The 17340-nt window shown below is 32.3% G+C and overlaps 2 protein-coding genes across 2 annotated transcripts; one reads left to right on the forward strand and one right to left on the reverse strand.

The window, feature by feature from the left end:
- Positions 1-400: 400 nt before the first annotated feature.
- Positions 401-5330, reverse strand: LOC139516078 (mammalian ependymin-related protein 1-like). Its single transcript, XM_071305897.1, has 5 exons — positions 5176-5330; positions 4296-4330; positions 3565-3699; positions 1464-1732; positions 401-499 (listed from the first exon to the last, which is right to left on the reverse strand). Exons 1-5 carry the CDS (start codon positions 5240-5242, stop codon positions 427-429), a joined length of 579 nt encoding a protein of 192 aa, XP_071161998.1. The 5' UTR covers positions 5243-5330; the 3' UTR covers positions 401-426.
- A 6201-nt stretch (positions 5331-11531) lies between these two features.
- LOC139516077 (protein-glucosylgalactosylhydroxylysine glucosidase-like) lies at positions 11532-16909 on the forward strand. Its single transcript, XM_071305896.1, has 8 exons — positions 11532-11712; positions 12050-12273; positions 12718-12901; positions 13229-13438; positions 14002-14202; positions 14766-14866; positions 15606-15731; positions 16361-16909. Exons 1-8 carry the CDS (start codon positions 11589-11591, stop codon positions 16712-16714), a joined length of 1524 nt encoding a protein of 507 aa, XP_071161997.1. The 5' UTR covers positions 11532-11588; the 3' UTR covers positions 16715-16909.
- Positions 16910-17340: the final 431 nt, after the last annotated feature.

Below are 17340 nucleotides of genomic sequence, written 5' to 3' on the forward strand. Positions count from 1 at the left end.
TATTGTACAAAAACTTTCATATTTAAAAAATTCACACAGGGGCCATAATGCGAAACTAAACTTCTAACTGTGTATTGCTACCTAAGGGACATGTAACTACTACAAGTGTTTAAAAAGAGAATACCGCAGTCGCTGTGATTGTATTTTCTATAATTTTAAATGTTTTAAATTACGAAAGCAAAATCTTTCATGTTACAACCAATTAATCTGCGAAACGCTTCAGCATTATAGTTGCCAGATTTTTTTCTTGATACCAATAGCCTACACGCATGAATAGAGATGTATAATCTGACTATATTTTGATGGGGTATTTGGATTAGTGCTTATATGATCTTATATGTATTTCAGGAAGTTATGTGTAGTCTTGCTGTTGACAAATAAACGATGGAAGTTTAGTAAATATATTTAAAATGTTTTATTGTTAAATTATTCCATCGAGCACTCTGAAGGTGGAATGAAAACATTTGGATCTGTGATTCCAACGTTGATGTCAAAGAATCTGTAAAAAAATAAGTTAAATTAGTTGCTTGCGTAATATGTATAACTATGTAAAATGTCGATATTTTGAATAAAAAATTGATATTCAATAAACGAAAATTCAGTAAAATTCCTCAAGAAAATGTAATAACACTCCTAACGGTTTCTTTTGTTTCTACTAGATACTGGAGAACACAATTGGTATATGGGGAAAAGAAGTGGGAAACGGGATTTGGGAAATGAGCTTCCCCATGCACCCCCTGAAAGCTGTTTTCTTTCTAATCTGAGTGTTAATGGTTAAACGGATGTATTTGACGTCTTTGTATTATCATCTAAATAGATACCAGGACTAAAATTGTGTACGCTAGACGCATGTTTCATCTTAAATAAAATCACCAGTGACGCTCGAATAAAAAAGTTTAAAACGCCAAATAAAGTACGAACTTGAATATCAAACTAGAATCATATTCGAAACAGTGTGGTCCTGGCCATTGATTGACAACCGAAATTATCCCATTGACTGGGACAGATTAGATGAACGTTTGTCGGTAACGACTATTGCTCACTTCTCACTTATTATAGAATTTAAACTGTGGGGTCACCAAAGGTTCTTAACGCCTTTAATGATAAAATAATTTGAAAAAGTATTCAGCAATAACCTTTATGTTTTGATTTATATTATTGATATAAATCAACACATCGAATTATTCCGAATTAGTTTTTCGAATTGCTTTATTTAGGTGTTGAGAACCTTTGGTGACCCCACAGATTCAGTGTCTTTAACAAGTACACAGTGAGCGCAGTGATTGTTACCGACAAACGTTCATCTAATCTGTCCCAGTCAATGGGATAATTTAGGTTGTCAATCAATGGCCAGGACCACACTGTTTCGAATATGATTCTATCTGAATAAATATTTTATCAATTTCATAAAAGTTAAAGATCTATCTGAAAATCCAGTGAATATCTTTTTTAAAGCCACTTACGTTGTTGTGATCAAGCTGGACTCTTTAGAGTAGAAGGCGTATTCAATTGGAACACAGTCTGGTGATGAGACCATTCCGTAGAACTTGTCGTCTCCGTCGGTAAGAGACCAGTTTTCGACAACAAGAGATTCGCCTGGTACACCAGCGGCACCAATGGTGGCAGATCCGTCAAATTGGGCATTTGGGGGTACTCCATATGGTCTGAATGGTCTGAGTAGATTGGTTACATTACACTTTCTTGATTTCAAGTTCAATCTGTATTCTTTTCCCTGTATATGAAAAAATATTACTTTAAACAAAATGTTAATCCTTTGTTTTGAAGATAGATCGAAGACATTGTAAAAAAAAAACGAAAACAATATTTGAGTCTGAAGCTCTTTTCTAGATTTACCTTCATCAGAAACACTCAAAGCCAAGAATGTATTTATAAGAAGCGAAACAAGGGAAGAATCTAAAAAAAAAATAACCAAATCTATCTAAGGTCAACTAAGGATCTAACTTAAAACTCTTCAATAAGTGATATTTTAACTCAAAATAAGGTTCCAATGTTTATAAACACCCAAGCGATTATGTAATAAAATGGTACTTATTGTTTAACTTGTAGCATTTCCAAATATTACATGCTGTCTCTAGATTTTAATTGAAGTCGATATCTTGTGATCATATTTAGACTGTTTCGAACATCCTTGACGACTTACTTGGCCAAGCTGGTTGTATTGTGATATATATATATATATACCACGGCCAGCGAAAGCTCTTTTTTTGAGAGCCCCGGTGGTCGTGTGGTCTAGTGGGACGGCTGCAGTGCAGGCGATTTGGTGTCACGATATCACAGTAGCATGGGTTCGAATCCCGGCGAGGGAAGAACCAAAAATAAATTTCGCAAATTTTTGGTTCTTCTCTCGCCGGGATTCGAACCCATGCTACTGTGATATCGTGACACCAAATCGCCTGCACTGCAGCCGTCCCGCTAGACCACACGACCACCTTATATATATAAGAAAAAGTTAAGTAAGTTACTCTCTAAAATCAAGAAATTTCTAAATATTGATCTAAGAAAATTATTTTATAATGGTTATATTCTCCCACTGATAGATTATTGTTGTATTATTTGGAGTGGTTGTGCTTAAAATGAGCTAGTCAGAATAATAAAGTTGCAGAAAAGGGTTGTAAAACTGATTTTAGATGCTGATCCACTTTCATCATCAGCTCCACTGTTCAAACAGCTTGGATAGATGACAGTAGAGAACAGAATCTCATACCACAAATCAGTTTTGATGCATAAATGCCTTAAGAATGAAGCCCCTGTATATCTCACTGAAAAAATTAAAGAAATGCCTCTTGCAAAAATTTACAAGTTCCAAAAGTCAAAACAGAGCTTTATAAGAAATCTTTTATATATTCAGGATCTATTTTATGGAATAACTTACCAATATCCCAGAAAAAATCAACCTCAAGTACAAGCTCATTCAAAAAAGATTTAAAAAATTACTTGATGGAACATTAAGAAGCTGTGCGTTTTTTATATGCATAACCATTTTGCCACACTTACTCAAACTTATGATATTGTTGATGCCAATACTATACATGTCATATATGAATTTGTAACTTTTACCTATTTGAAAATTGTATATTTCATAACAATTTTTTATTTCATTATTCATGTATGTGTGTCTGTTTGATATTTTGTAATTGTTTGTTATATTTCATTGTATTTCATGAGGGCCTCAGGGAAGATTAGCTTTATAGCTAACTGTGTAACCCTCTTTAAATAAAGAATTATTATTATTATTATTATTATTATTATTATTATTATTATTATTATTATTATTATTATTATTATTATTATTATTATTATTATTATTATTATTATTATTATTATTATTATTATTATTATTATTATTATTATTATTATTATTATTATTATTATATATTGACACAACCTGGATATTTACTATCACTGTTTCATTGTGTAACTTGAACACAAGTTTTGTTCTTTTAATTTTTGACTACGCTTGTGGTCAATAATTGCGCTCTTCTATCGTATTGGTTCGAAACTATTTTTATGACATTTTAAGAAAAATTTAGAATAAACACTTACAATGTTGTGGAGATAAAGAACGTCATAATATTCCCTGTCTTGACCAATTTGAACTTCCTCAATTTCTCTGGCTCTTCTGTTAGTTTCGTCATAGCTCAGTTTAGCCAATTCTCCGAACATTTTTGCTCTGTCGGCCTGCAAAAAAAAAAACCCATCGAAGTGTTAATAGATTCTTGATAGACACAAAATATATAAGTAAATAGCACATGTTGTGCTTCTCCTTTTCAGTCTAGTATTGCCTATGCTAAGCTCCAGAAGATATCGTTGTCGCCATTTTAGAACAGAACTACGTTTTGGAGGAATGCTCTTACTATACATGTATTCAAATTGTTTAACCGCATTTCACAATTTTGTAATCTGTAATATTAGACATGAACTTGCGTATGGGAGAGTAGTCTTTTAGCGTTTGCTCAAACTTTTGATATTTAGGTATTGGTTATCACTGGATTAATATCATCAGGAATAGTACTCAAAATGGTTTTTTTTTGTTATTTTTCGGTGTAATTGCCAAAAAAAGATGTCTTTCACAGTATTATTCAAAACTTAACTGGTATTCTTCTAGTCATCTCTCAAACATTAATTAAGTTACATGTAAAACCAATCTGCTGAAGATCCATTGGTCTAAGTAGTATGTTTTCATAATGTCGTGGTGTATGATAACTTTTTTCGCCATGTTTCTATTGGAAAGGGATTGAATGAATTTGAAGGGAAAAAAAACGTGTATTACTTACTCTTAAGAACCTTCCTTCCCATTGCTTTGGAGATTCTAAAATGCAAGAAAAATTTTAAATGTTAAATCGAAGACGATTGCGGATAATACGTCATATACTTTCCCTCTTCATTCCCGATAAAGTGGAACCCGAATTATATAATGTACGAAATTTCAACAAAACATATTTTTGCAAATTTTAGTCCGAAAAATCTGAGTATAATTCTGAGGGAATTAATAACACAATTTTCTCTTCGCTGAAATGAACAATTAAAGTTTTCCCGTTTATTTCGAATATAAAATATTTAAGTTGATGTTGTTCAATATTCATCAATTTTGCACACATAATTTGTGCATTAAACTTTAATTGAACGAAGCAAATATGAAAATAACAGCAACAAAGATCGGAGGATGCGTTGTTATTATGATTATTATTCATTATTATTATTTATAATAGTTTATCTTAAAATTCGCTCTATTTATTAACTTTTACATAGTTATCTGACAAAATTTACGTCGATAAAATATACCGGATTTTATGTCCAACGACAAAAGAATAAAGTGACAATCAACGGTTCAATGAAAATATTTTCATAATGGTAGGTATTCTTCATAGATATACACGACTTTTTTTAATAATATTCTACACTCCGTCTCTCTCCGCTCACCAATATACCATGTTATAGTTTATTAAATTTATTTAAACCTAGAGTCATAGCGTTAAATTTTAATCGGGCCGACCCATAATTGCCCCATTTTGATGTAACTAAGCTAACAATTAACTTGATACAGTTTAGTTCGCATACATCTTTTAAATTTATAAAACGGTTTATTATAAATATCTATTTCGCAAATTAAAATGATTTTAAAATAAATATATTTTAAGAAATTTGCTAACTTACCACAAGGACGTGGCTCCTGAGCATATACGACGACCAAACAGCAGAGAGCGAGGAGTAGAAGTTTCATGGTGGCGATGGATTTGTACAAACTCGGTCAACCTGGATTCTACCTTATATATGACCCGGGTATCCCTCTTATCTTATCTATAAACGTCTTATGAAACGTTATAAGACACATGCATACCCCGGGTTTTACTGTAAAAGTTAATACACACTTGACTATGTTATGTATCGTACGATTAACTTAAAAAGCGATGATTTTGCATTTCCCAGGAAAGCAGTCATATACAGACTGCCATGGTATTACATAACTGAACGCATGTCGCTTTTTTATGAACTTTGGTCAATATACTGAGCTTGAAAATGCCATTGAAGGTTCAGTATATTGTTACAAACTATCAGGTGTATCATTTTGCGTTCTATGTGTGCCTGTCCCATATCAAAAGCCTGCATTTCTATGGTTGTCTTTGGTTTCTGATTGCCGTTTTTGTTTTTCTTTAGTTGTTTTTTTCATATTGGTTTTCTTTTTGGATGGTTTCGCATATGATGACGTCGGGCCTTCTGTAGCTAATTCAGTATACGGTTTTTGGTTTTGATCATTGTAAAAGGTAATACGGTGACATATAGTTTTACTTGGACTCTGGTGGATAGTTGTCTCAATGACAATCACACCACATCTCTGATGTATGATTTTGAACGCGTTTCATTCGTTATAAATATCAATTCTAATTAGGTAATAAAAACCTTAAATGATATTTTGAACACGGTGTTATTTCTTGAATTCTTTTTGAAGCTGAAGATTGCTTATGTTTGTGTGCACGTTTTTTGTTTGTTTTTATTTTACTTATATCGAAAATCACAACCAGATTCAATCTGAATAAACTTATATAAGTGGTACTCTCGAAAGATTTGGAAATTGGGGCCAACATTGGGGCGATTACTCTCAGATCTGTTCCTAGTGTCTTATTGTTGTTGGAATGTACAAGTACCCGGCCACGTCCACTTGTATTTTTGTCCATCTGATGAGTTAAGCCTTTTTCAACTGATTTTTATAATTCGTTCTTATGTTGTACTGTTAAACCACTGTCCCAGGTTAGGGGAGGGTTGGGATCCCGCTAACATGTTTAACCCCGCCACATTATTTATGCATGTGCCTGTCCCAAGTCAGGAGCCTGTAATTCAGTGGTTGTCGTTTGTTAATGTGTTACATATTTGTGTTTCGTTCATTTTTTTTTTTTATATAAATAAGGCGTTAGTTTTCTCCTTTGAATTGTTTTACATTATCATTTCGGTGCCTTTTACAACTGACTGTGAGGTATGGGCTTTGCTCATTGTTGAAGGCCGTATGGTTACCTATAGTTGTTAATTTCTGTGTCATTTAGGTCTATTGTGGAGAGTTGTCTCATCTGCATTCATACCACATCTTTTTTATATTCAGTACAGCAAGTTCACCTAAAATTGAGAGCAATCCAATGTAAGGACTTGAACAAAATGTCACTAGTAATTTATAGCCTTAAGAAGGTCTTTTCGATGCAATGCAGTTTTTTGATTCTCCATTATGTCCATTGACCGGACCGGGGGGGGGGGGGGGGGGGGGGGAGGGCATTTCTTCTTGAAAAACTTTTTTTTTAAATTTATTTTTGATTTTCGGTCTTAATTTGTTTTAGGAATATATATATTCAGATCTTAAGTAAATTCATCAACGTATCCACACGATGATATGAAGTGTGGATTGATATTTAACTAATTGGAGTTCAAAATTTAAAGACTTGTAAGTCTTCTATCAATAAAATACTATCTTAGGTACATGTATCCTCAAATGTTTATGCTATAATTTACTTAGTATCTGAGATATTTATACAAACATTCTATCAAATGACCGATTGTACAAAATTTTCATTGATTGTACAAGTAATATCAAATGGAAAAGGAAGAATATGGTTTTAAGTTTATGACCTAAAATAAAAGCCCTAGTTGCTCTTGACAAAACTTAAAACATATGAAAAGTGCATCATAAGTCAACAGTGGAGCCTTCAAAGCCTTCAAAGCCAAGTGTGACTGAGGTATAGAAATTAGACCAACTTGGTCATCCAATCGGCTCAATCCCATGTCCGAATTGGGCAGCCGTTTGGCTATGCAGTATGCGAAAATTCGCAGCCACGGCCTGACAAAATTAGAACGTCCTCCATTCTTGCCGTCCGACCTTGAAAAATTCGACCAACTGTATCATTGTTACAATATAATGACGAACTTATATACACTTTCACGGTACAATATAGATTAAGTCCAATATAAATACAAGGTTTAACAAATGAAAATGAAATTGTAAATTTTATGTTGAGTTCGATTCGAAAATGTCCCTATTCCGACCACACGTGACTGTGTATTTATGCATCCAAATGAAACTTTTAACTAAAGACATAGAGACAAATTCTAGTAAACTTTTGTTTTAATTTTAATCATCGCGAACATTATTTCATCTTTAAGATTTTTGTGGTTTTTTTTTTAATTCTATTTATGTATTCTTTCGTTTTAGGCGAGCATTCTATTCATTCTAATCGCTACAATTGCCCTAGCGGCCCTCCGCAGTAGGGTTGCCGTCAGCTTTATAACAACTAATGTAGTTCCTACGAGAATATTACAAAGACCAACGTTCCATGGTCCTAATGAAAAGATCTGGTTAAATCATGCCAATGAACATTATAGCATTTATACAGATCTCATCGAACCTCGGCGGTTGATGCAGGAAAGTCTTACCGTGTTTTCAACTTCTTTGTAAGTTTTATTTTATACTGCTCATAGAGATAGATACAAGCCAAGATTTTTAACTTTATTATACATACAGTGTATATTAAGATACTCAATACTAAGGTTAGTGTATTCATTATACAACATTTATCAAAACAATCTCGTCTGATTCCCGTTGCAGACATTTTACACAAAGCTTTTCACAGTTAAACTACCTATATTTCTACCAAGCTCAGGATTTGTCCTTTTTTTTTAATTGCTTTTACAACTTTATTAATAATTGTTGACATATAGTCTAATATTCTTTACAGTGAATGCAAAATCGCACATTTTTTTAATTGTAAATTTACTAACTAGTTCAGAACTGCAGTAGTGACTGTCGTGGTAGTTTACTCGCCTCGATTGTGCGAGATAATTTGTTTGAAACAGCAACAGGTCAAACAAAATATTTTAATAAGCTGGTCGTAAAATTTTGAAGTAAATGCAAATACTATTGTATAATGTTGGCATGTATGTCTGGTGGAAGTCTTTAACCATTTAATCTACATGTAACAATGCTTTTGGTGGTGTATTTATTGTCAATATCTATGTTAATCTAATAGTATGTAGTGTTTTATGAGATTTGTTTTCTTGCCATGGTACTGCCTATTTTTCTTCGAATAGTGTTTTTTGATTATCTTATCGGCACTTCTCCAGTTCAATTTTTTACTTATTTACAGATTTCCTGAGAATGACAGAATTCGACCAACACTTGGTAACGGCCATATTGCCACAGTTGTCTATACAGATACAATCTACATGAATGGTCTCTACAATGGGTTACGTGTATTTAGTCACCGAGCAAGGATACCATCAACATGTGCGATTGAAGTTGTATCCACTACGACCCGCATTACAAAATCATCTTACTCATTGGATATAGAAAAGGGTGCGTATCCGAGAAAATAATTCCCATTCTTTTTGTCCACATATATCATTAGAGAGGTAGGCCTAGTTTGTAAAGTTTATATGAAGGTATTTATTCATATGGAGCTCTTGTACTTCACAAATGAAACAATATCAAGTAATATTTTATATAGTCATTAGACTAAAATGCCTTGAAGTGAAAAGTCCGAAGCAGCAATATTTTTTTCTTAAAATCCCTACGACATTTTAACAAGATGAACTTGAGAAAATGTTGCAGCAATCCTTATTGACTTTTGAGTGGATTTTACTCTTGTTTTAATACCCGTGTTTCATATATAACTAGTATAATCGCGTTTTAGATACTGTTGACATAAAAAAAATATTAAGAGTGAAATTAATATGTTTACTTGTACATATATTTTATATCTGGAATGACCCTTGTAAACTCCAGCTTAGCACACTCTTTTAAAGTAGGCATCGGTTCGCTCTGTTTAAAAACTTCAAATAGAAAGTTTGGTATCATTTTCCTTTCCTCTTTTAACTCGCACATAATAAATAGATGTTTGCTTTTGTTATAGGAATGTTCATAGAAGTTCGTTCAGGTCCTGGTTTTAAAATAGAATTAAAAAGATATGCTCATAGATCTATAAACCAGCTCATGATAACAGAGATGACAGTTGATAATTGTTGTCTTGACGATTTCAAAATTGACCTTGAGATGAACTATGGCAATGACTCGGAGGACATTACCTTAAGGAGTGATATAGAGAGCGGTGTCAGGTATTTTAATGTTAACCCTTTTGTGGTATATAATTTTCATGGAATACTCTGTTTTTGTGTGTGCGCATAATAACCTCGTTAGCTTATAATGCTTATAGAAAATAGGAAAGAATTGTCTACAGTAATAATCCTTTGACGTGACTCTGTGGCGTTGAAAAACGTGAGAATGTGAATATACGGTCTTCGTGGTTTTTATGTTCAAATAAACAAGTGATTGTCTTAGCTTCACAATGACATAAAAAGTCTATGAGGAGTTGCTAATACTCGAGAAAATGTGCAAGATCCGTCGTACACGCCATGATCATTGAAAGACAAACATACAGTTAGATTGTAAGATTCTGTAAAACGAGCAACCTTTGACAAGGAACCTGCTTTTGAACCGACACAAAATGAACATGATAGGAGAAATATTAGTTCTCTCTCGTTCTCGTAAAACAATACTACACCATTTATATTTTAAATTATGGAAGAAGAAAAAAACAAAAGATCTCAAAGTGCTGATATATACGGAAGCGTATTAGCGCCACACATTTTTTTTTAATTTTTCTTCCTATCTTTGCGTTATAACGCAAACCTTTGCGAAATACCACAAACATTTGCGATATAACGCAAACATTTGCGATATAATGCAAACATCTTGATTTCAATTATTCACTAAGTTTTGTATATATGTCCGTCTGTCATTAATTTCGGTTGTGATTTCCTAGCAGATAAAAAAAAAGAACCATAAATACAAGGCCAAATCATTATAATAAATATGCATAGGCATAAGGGAATACTTGAAGTTCAATTATACATAAATTAAGACTGATCTGTGCATCAGTAAAGTATATAATTTAACAAGAAAATAGATATGGTATAGGCATATTTTGATTGAAAGAGCAAAAATAATTATATCATATAATTGTGAAACTTTCAAGTCAAATAGACAAACTGATCGGTCTGCTTTAAAACGAATTATTAATAAAGAATCCTTTTGTTTGTAAGTTTGATGCAAGATTTTTTGTTTAAGTCTCAGAATATGATAAAGATTCTTTGATAGAAAGTCATTGAATTTTCATTTAAATATAGCGAAGTTTTTTTAAGATGCTTGGGGAGCAATTTGAATGGAGAGAACATAATTTTATTAATAAAACCTCTTCATTCTATACATTCATTGCCAAAGGGAAGCTTGTTTGAATCTAACCAATTTTACACAGTTCTCAAACGAGAGCTTACTTTAGAAGTATATTTATATTCGGTTATAGCTATATTAGCAGGGTTTGTGGCACCGTTAAAGTCCACAATTCCTCTAGGGTTGATTTTTTTCTTCGGTATAACCTCCATTTACTCAATTGTCTTTGTTATATATATTCTAGTAGTTACATTGATATAGTTTTCGGGGGCCTTTATAGTTTGCTGTTCGGTGTGAGCCAATGCTCCGTGTTGGAAACCGTACTTTGGCCTATGATGGTTTACTTTTACGAATAGTGACTTAGATGGAGAGTTTTCTAATTGCCACTCATACCACATCTTCTTATATTGTTCTGCTCATTATTAGTCAATGATATGTTCTAATTACTCAAGCATTTTACTTTACAATGACTACAAAGGTGATAAATTTTAGTATATGCAGCCTCCTGTATAGATAACTCCTGTTTCCTTTGAATCTTAAATAACAAATAAGATAAAACAAACATTTACAATATAAAGCAAAGATAGGAAGGAAAATAAAAAAAAAATGTGTGGCGCTAATACGCTTCCGTAGATATAGTACTGTCTGTTTTTGTAATATTTTCTTTTCTAGGCACACATATGGTAAAACAAAAGTTTTGGAAGACGGATCAGTAGGTGGACTGCAAGTTTACATGATATCTACAGACCTAATACGCTTCCGTAGATATAGAACTGTCTGTTTTTGTAATATTTTCTTTTCTAGGCACACATATGGTAAAACAAAAGTTTTGGAAGACGGATCAGTAGGTGGACTGCAAGTTTACATGATATCTACAGACCTACCTCCAAATGGAACGGTTGTTGTCAAAAAAGGACAAAAGTCTTCTTATTTATTTTTAACTTCCATAGACACTGAAAAGGGTCCAGCACTGAATGCGTTCAATAAAGGTAATGTTTCTTTATAAGGCACTTTTATATAGTACTAAACATACTGGCATTCTTATGCATGTAAGTATTTGTTGAAATGAAAATATTGTATATTTAAGAAAATTAAATTTACACTCGTAACTAATATTCTACGCCCTGATACTTAAAAAAACTCTAAATTATTACCTTTTATGCACTCCATGTTAATGTATAATGATTTTCCTAAGTTGATTGTTTAACCTTTTAGTTTTAGTTTTGTTGTTTCATTTTTATCATCACTTTAAGTGTAGGTTTTCGATCACTTCTCTATTTAAACCTTTTATTGCATTTGCTCTCGTTTTATCTTTTAAATTCCTAGGTGTTTCTGAGTACTTTAATGATGTACTAGAAGACCAACATATCAAAGCGTGGAGAAACATTTGGGCCAATGGAAGAGTAGACATAATTGGTGATCCAGAGACTGCCAAAGTAACCTATGCTGCATACTACTACATTATAAGTTCTATCCCTATTACTAACGATAGCGACTTATCGTTTGTCGGCCTTTCACCAGGAGATCTTGCCCATGGGTCCTATTATAAGGCAAGTATTACCATATCAGAATAAGGCAAGTATTTATTAGTTAAAAAAATGAAAATAACATGTTATACATTTCATGCGTCCGAAACACTTTTTTAGATTTACCTACTTGAGCACCGCTCAAAGCCGAATATTTGAAAGCCAAGGAAGTAGAAGAACCTAAACAGCTGAAGAACTTTATAACCAAAAAGGACCTTAAACCTTTATATCAATTTTATTCGGGAAATCAGTAAATTGAACTGACTCGAATATTTATTTGTTTTAGTATTCAAAAAATATTGCCCGAATAAAAAGAGATTTGCAAAAATTAGCTGGTATTGGTACAACTGATTTTCAAAAACTACAAGAGAAATAAGTTGCATATGTTTTTATCATTTGACTTGAACTCTTACACATACAATGCTGTGCGATAGCGACTAACGCCTTTCAACATTGTTTTGTTTTAAGGATTACCAGGGTCATGTATTCTGGGACCAAGAAACTTGGATGTACCCTCCTATACAAGTTCTACACTCTGATTTCGGTAAAACATTGCTGAAATCTAGAATACGGACGCTTGATTCGGCTAAACAATTAGCCAAGCAAAAAGGATATAAAGGTGTTATGTATCCATGGGAAAGTGCATACACAGGTAAGTCAATCACAATATTTCGTATTTAGAGAACACTGTCAGTTTTTTGTCAGCTTATGTGAATATTAATGGAGGAACTAAAAAATGGAAACCAATAATGTATACAAGTCTTGAAGAGGAGTTCAAGCAAAAAAAGTCCCGTCAGTTGCCGACTACAATATTGACAGATTTGTTTTAATAAAATGCACTTTACTTTTTTTTTAATTATAGATGATCAATTTTATATTCAGATTTTGTCCGTTTAAAAATCATTCTCTTCGATAAAAAGCACACAATTCAATATAATAATGTACATTTTAATAAAAAAAAAAAAACATTCCTTTATAGGGTTTGAAACGTCACCATCAGACGAAACAGCAGACTATGAACATCATATTACAGGAGACATATCTCAGGCTTTCTATTTCTATCTGACAATGACGAATGATACAGATTTTATGACTGCAGGAAGAGGATCTGAAGTCATAAACAGTATAGCCGATTTCTGGGAATCACGGGTGACTCTAGACAAAGATACTGGTCTCTACCATATAAACGGTACTATCATAGATTTTTGTTTATATTGTTTCAAAAGTAGAACTACTAAGTCAGATGTAATTTTGAATTTTAAATTCATGCAACCAATTTTGGAAGTTTACTGAAAAAAAATTGAAAGATTAAGAGATAGTATTCCACTGGACACGTGATTCCCAAATCACGGCAGAATTTGGCAAAACCTTCTTTATGATGGAAATAACGTACCTGTACTTCTCAATGTAAATGGATAAACATGGGTATAAAAATTGTCTAAGTAGCAAAAAGAAAAAAGAAGAAAGAACCAAGTTTGTCGATACTATAAACAAACTGCTTGTGTGCATTTTTCATTTTTTTTAGTTTATAAGAGCAAATTCACATTATTTATTTACATAGAAGTATTGGCGATTCAAAAAAATGACCTAATGTGCTGTTCCGGTTTGTAAGTCAACCGAAAATGCCGTCAACAGTGTTGTTGGTTGAAATATTACAAGAAGCGCACGAAATACTGGAAATACAATTTTTTGAGTCTAAAATTTATGGTCAAGAAAGAAAAAAAAAGTTATGCAGGCTTTTTCTTTTTGTAGGTGTAATGCCACCTGATGAGTATCACTGGCCAGTTAATGATTCTGCGTACACAAACTATGTTGCTAAAATCAGTTTAGAGGCGCCATACAAAATCCTATCTACACAACCAAAGAATAGCTATCAAAATATTGCTGACAATCTATTCATTCCATTTAACAATACGGGACAGTGGCATCCAGAATATGACAGTTATACAGAAGGTATACGTTTTGAGTTTATAGCAAAATTGATTAAGATATCATGCCTCGAGTGTAATTTCAAAATTGTATTGTATTGTAAACTACCACTGGGTCAATAAATCCTTTCCAGGCTTTGGCTATACTTTGTAGTCTTTTATGGTTTACAGCTGTTCGTCTTCTTTATAAGCTTTAGATTTTCAAATATTTTGGCCTCCAGTATCATTGAAGAGACATTTTTTGTCGAAATGTGCATCTGGTGAAGAACAATTGGTACCGTTAATGTTATTGTAGCAATAATTCATTTTTTGAAGGACCAATATTTCCATTTCTGGTATTATTGATCAAGTGGTTGGTTTTCACGGGATGTTTCTCCTTATCACTATTTCCAACACTACTTATTTGTCAAATTTGCTTTTACATATTTTTTATGGAACCTAGCGAATAATGCTGCAAATTTATCTTCATCATCCATCTTTTTTGTATGCCCCACCTACGATAGTAGAGGGGCATTATGTTTTCTGGTTATGTGGGGTATCCGTGTACTATGGACACATTATTGTTTATTGTTGTTTTGTAAATTGTAGATGTCATTGTGAAACAAGCTGATGTTATTTTGTTGGGATATCCTTTAATGATGAATTTATCAAAAGAAGTACGAAGGAACGATCTTCTTCAATACGAAAGGGTAAAAAACGTTATCTTAAATATGTACAATACGACCTATATATATTCGGTACTTATACATCCTCGACTTTCAATATTTGGATTTGAGCGCTCCTATTGAGGGTAAATTCAGAAAAGGGTTTCGGATACATGAATATAGAACGTGTTGTTTTCATTTCTTTAGTAGTAATTTTACCATTTTCTTTTAAATTGACTTCAAAATTAAATTTATTGTCTTTATTTTATACAGGAATGCATCTTGGCGGATTGTTGGCATGTACTACTTGTACATCAATGATACAAAACAAATAAAGTGAAAGTGAATATACATACAGGTGTTGCGAACTATACAATTAACGAGCCTGTTTTCGCATTGGAGTTGTTTGCTATGAACTTCTTATTAATTAAGAGTTCATGCATAAATAATATTCTTGTCAGTGTAACTTTTGAATTTTATGTATACAGTTCTTTAAAACCAACGAATTAACTAGGCGGAGAAAACACTCTGAGTCTCAAACATACTAACACTCAACACTAATAAGACAATTACTATCCACACTGATCTGTGTCCACACTTTATAATTTTACAATATGTATTATTTTCAATTTCTAGACTTAAAGTTTGGTTTTATTAAATAGGACTTTAACATATTTTCATCCTCAGCCAAATTATTTTAAGAAACAGATTATCATATTGTTATAAATAATCATGATAATAGTACTATGTGTATTCAGTAGACAAACAATTTTAATCTGTCAAGGTTACACCTGGAGGACCAGCGATGACTTGGGGTATGTTTGCTATCGGATGGCTGGAACTTAATCAGTTGGATAAGGCAAATGCCTTATTTGCTAGACAATTCGACAATGTTAGAGAACCATTTTATGTAAGTGTAACGATAGTTGTAATAGAGATGGTATAAATAGTTCAAGTTCAAGAGAAGATTAAAGTCAGTGGAAGTGGATCTAGTTTTGGAAAAAAAAAGAACCAAGGTCAAAAATTGAATCAATTTTGGAAGAAAAAATTACCAAGGTCAAAAAAGAGATCAGTTTTGGAAGAAAAAACTACCAAGGTCAAACATGAATTCAAAGATACATGCTTTCAACAAGATAAAGCATGGACACACTACTTATCCCTTTCAAAACGCATGAGTTCGTCTACTTTTGTTTTGGGGTTCAAATAAGCAAATTGTTAGTGTCTTTTATATACAATGCACCTTTTCTTTTCATAGATTTTTTTTTAATTAAATTTTTCCATGTTTTTTTTCTTCCTATAATCTATTTCCGTTTTTTTTTTTTGAGAAACATACTTTTTAATTCCGTGAAAACATTTATTAACGCATAAAAGAAGGATTAACTTATTTACCGAAATAGCAGAACAGCTGAATTAGGTCATATGGACTGTATATCTCATTATGTTGATACTCCTTATTTGGTAATTTGTCTTTGATATCATTTAAAAATTAAATTCATATTTATGACTTTTTTCATAATCTTTTTCCTTGCCTTTTTTAAGACATGGTCAGAGAATGCACATGGTCCTGGTGCACACAATTTCATCACTGGAATGGGAGGTTACCTACAATCTGTACTCTTTGGATATGGTGGACTCAGGGTATATGATGATAAATTGACGATTAATGGTGCGCTTCCTTTGACCGCTACTTATATGAAAATCATAGGCATCGATTATCTTGGAGGAAGTTTGAACTTACTTTTTTCCAAATCATTATTGTATATCACGTTAACAAAGAAAGCGATGACGACTTTAAAATGTGAAGATGAATCGACCGGGTATAGTATTCCGTTGTCACTTGGAATTCCATTAACATATAAGCTTAGTACAACAATTTCTGTAAGCCCAGCTTAGAATTTAATTCGTTTATATACTAGTATATTGTAATTGTCAGACAAAAATATCGGTATCATAAGAAATATGTAGAGTTTTTGTTGTTAAAATGTATTTATTTAAATCCATACCAAATGCTTTTTTAAGTATTCATATTTGTAATTGCTTGTTATTTTGTTATTTGGCTTGAAATACAAAGAGGTATGGCTACTGTTACTCTGTATTTATTTCATACCAGTGACATTTTTAAAAAGTCATCCAATCTTGACTTAAATTTACAGTAAAACAGCCCATGTTTGTACTTTACATTTTTTATCCGAATATGGCTTATTTCCTATCAAATCACCAGCTTGACAGATTTTGATTATCAAAAAAATGTACAATAATTACATCGTTAACTTTAACCAAATTATGCTATCATGTATTGATTTTCGTATACAAATTAATTACTTCCTTTTGTTAGCGACGTTTTTAAGAGAATTTTTTTGACAAAAAATATAAAAGTATTCTTTTTTGTATCAAAAGCCTTCCGAAACAACATGTAGCACTTTATAGCATTGGGGCTTTATTGAAATATATTTAATTGATGTTGATCCTTGTAGTGTTACAACCACCGGAGAGATTTATCCTTCCTAATAAATAATAAA

This window comes from Mytilus edulis, chromosome 3 (genome assembly GCF_963676685.1).
Source record: "Mytilus edulis chromosome 3, xbMytEdul2.2, whole genome shotgun sequence".
In the NCBI taxonomy this organism is placed as follows: domain Eukaryota; kingdom Metazoa; phylum Mollusca; class Bivalvia; order Mytilida; family Mytilidae; genus Mytilus; species Mytilus edulis.

Coding starts and splice junctions, on each gene's coding strand:
- LOC139516077 (XM_071305896.1), top strand. CDS start 11,589: ATGATATCTACAGACCTACCTCCAAATGGAACGGTTGTTGTCAAAAAA. Junction 11,713..12,049: donor ACTGAATGCGTTCAATAAAG/GTAATGTTTCTT, acceptor TTAAATTCCTAG/GTGTTTCTGAGTACTTTAAT. Junction 14,867..15,605: donor ATCTTCTTCAATACGAAAGG/GTAAAAAACGTT, acceptor TAATCTGTCAAG/GTTACACCTGGAGGACCAGC.
- LOC139516078 (XM_071305897.1), bottom strand. CDS start 5,242: ATGAAACTTCTACTCCTCGCTCTCTGCTGTTTGGTCGTCGTATATGCT. Junction 4,331..5,175: donor TCAGGAGCCACGTCCTTGTG/GTAAGTTAGCAA, acceptor CTTGCATTTTAG/AATCTCCAAAGCAATGGGAA. Junction 500..1,463: donor TCCAGCTTGATCACAACAAC/GTAAGTGGCTTT, acceptor ATTTTTTTACAG/ATTCTTTGACATCAACGTTG.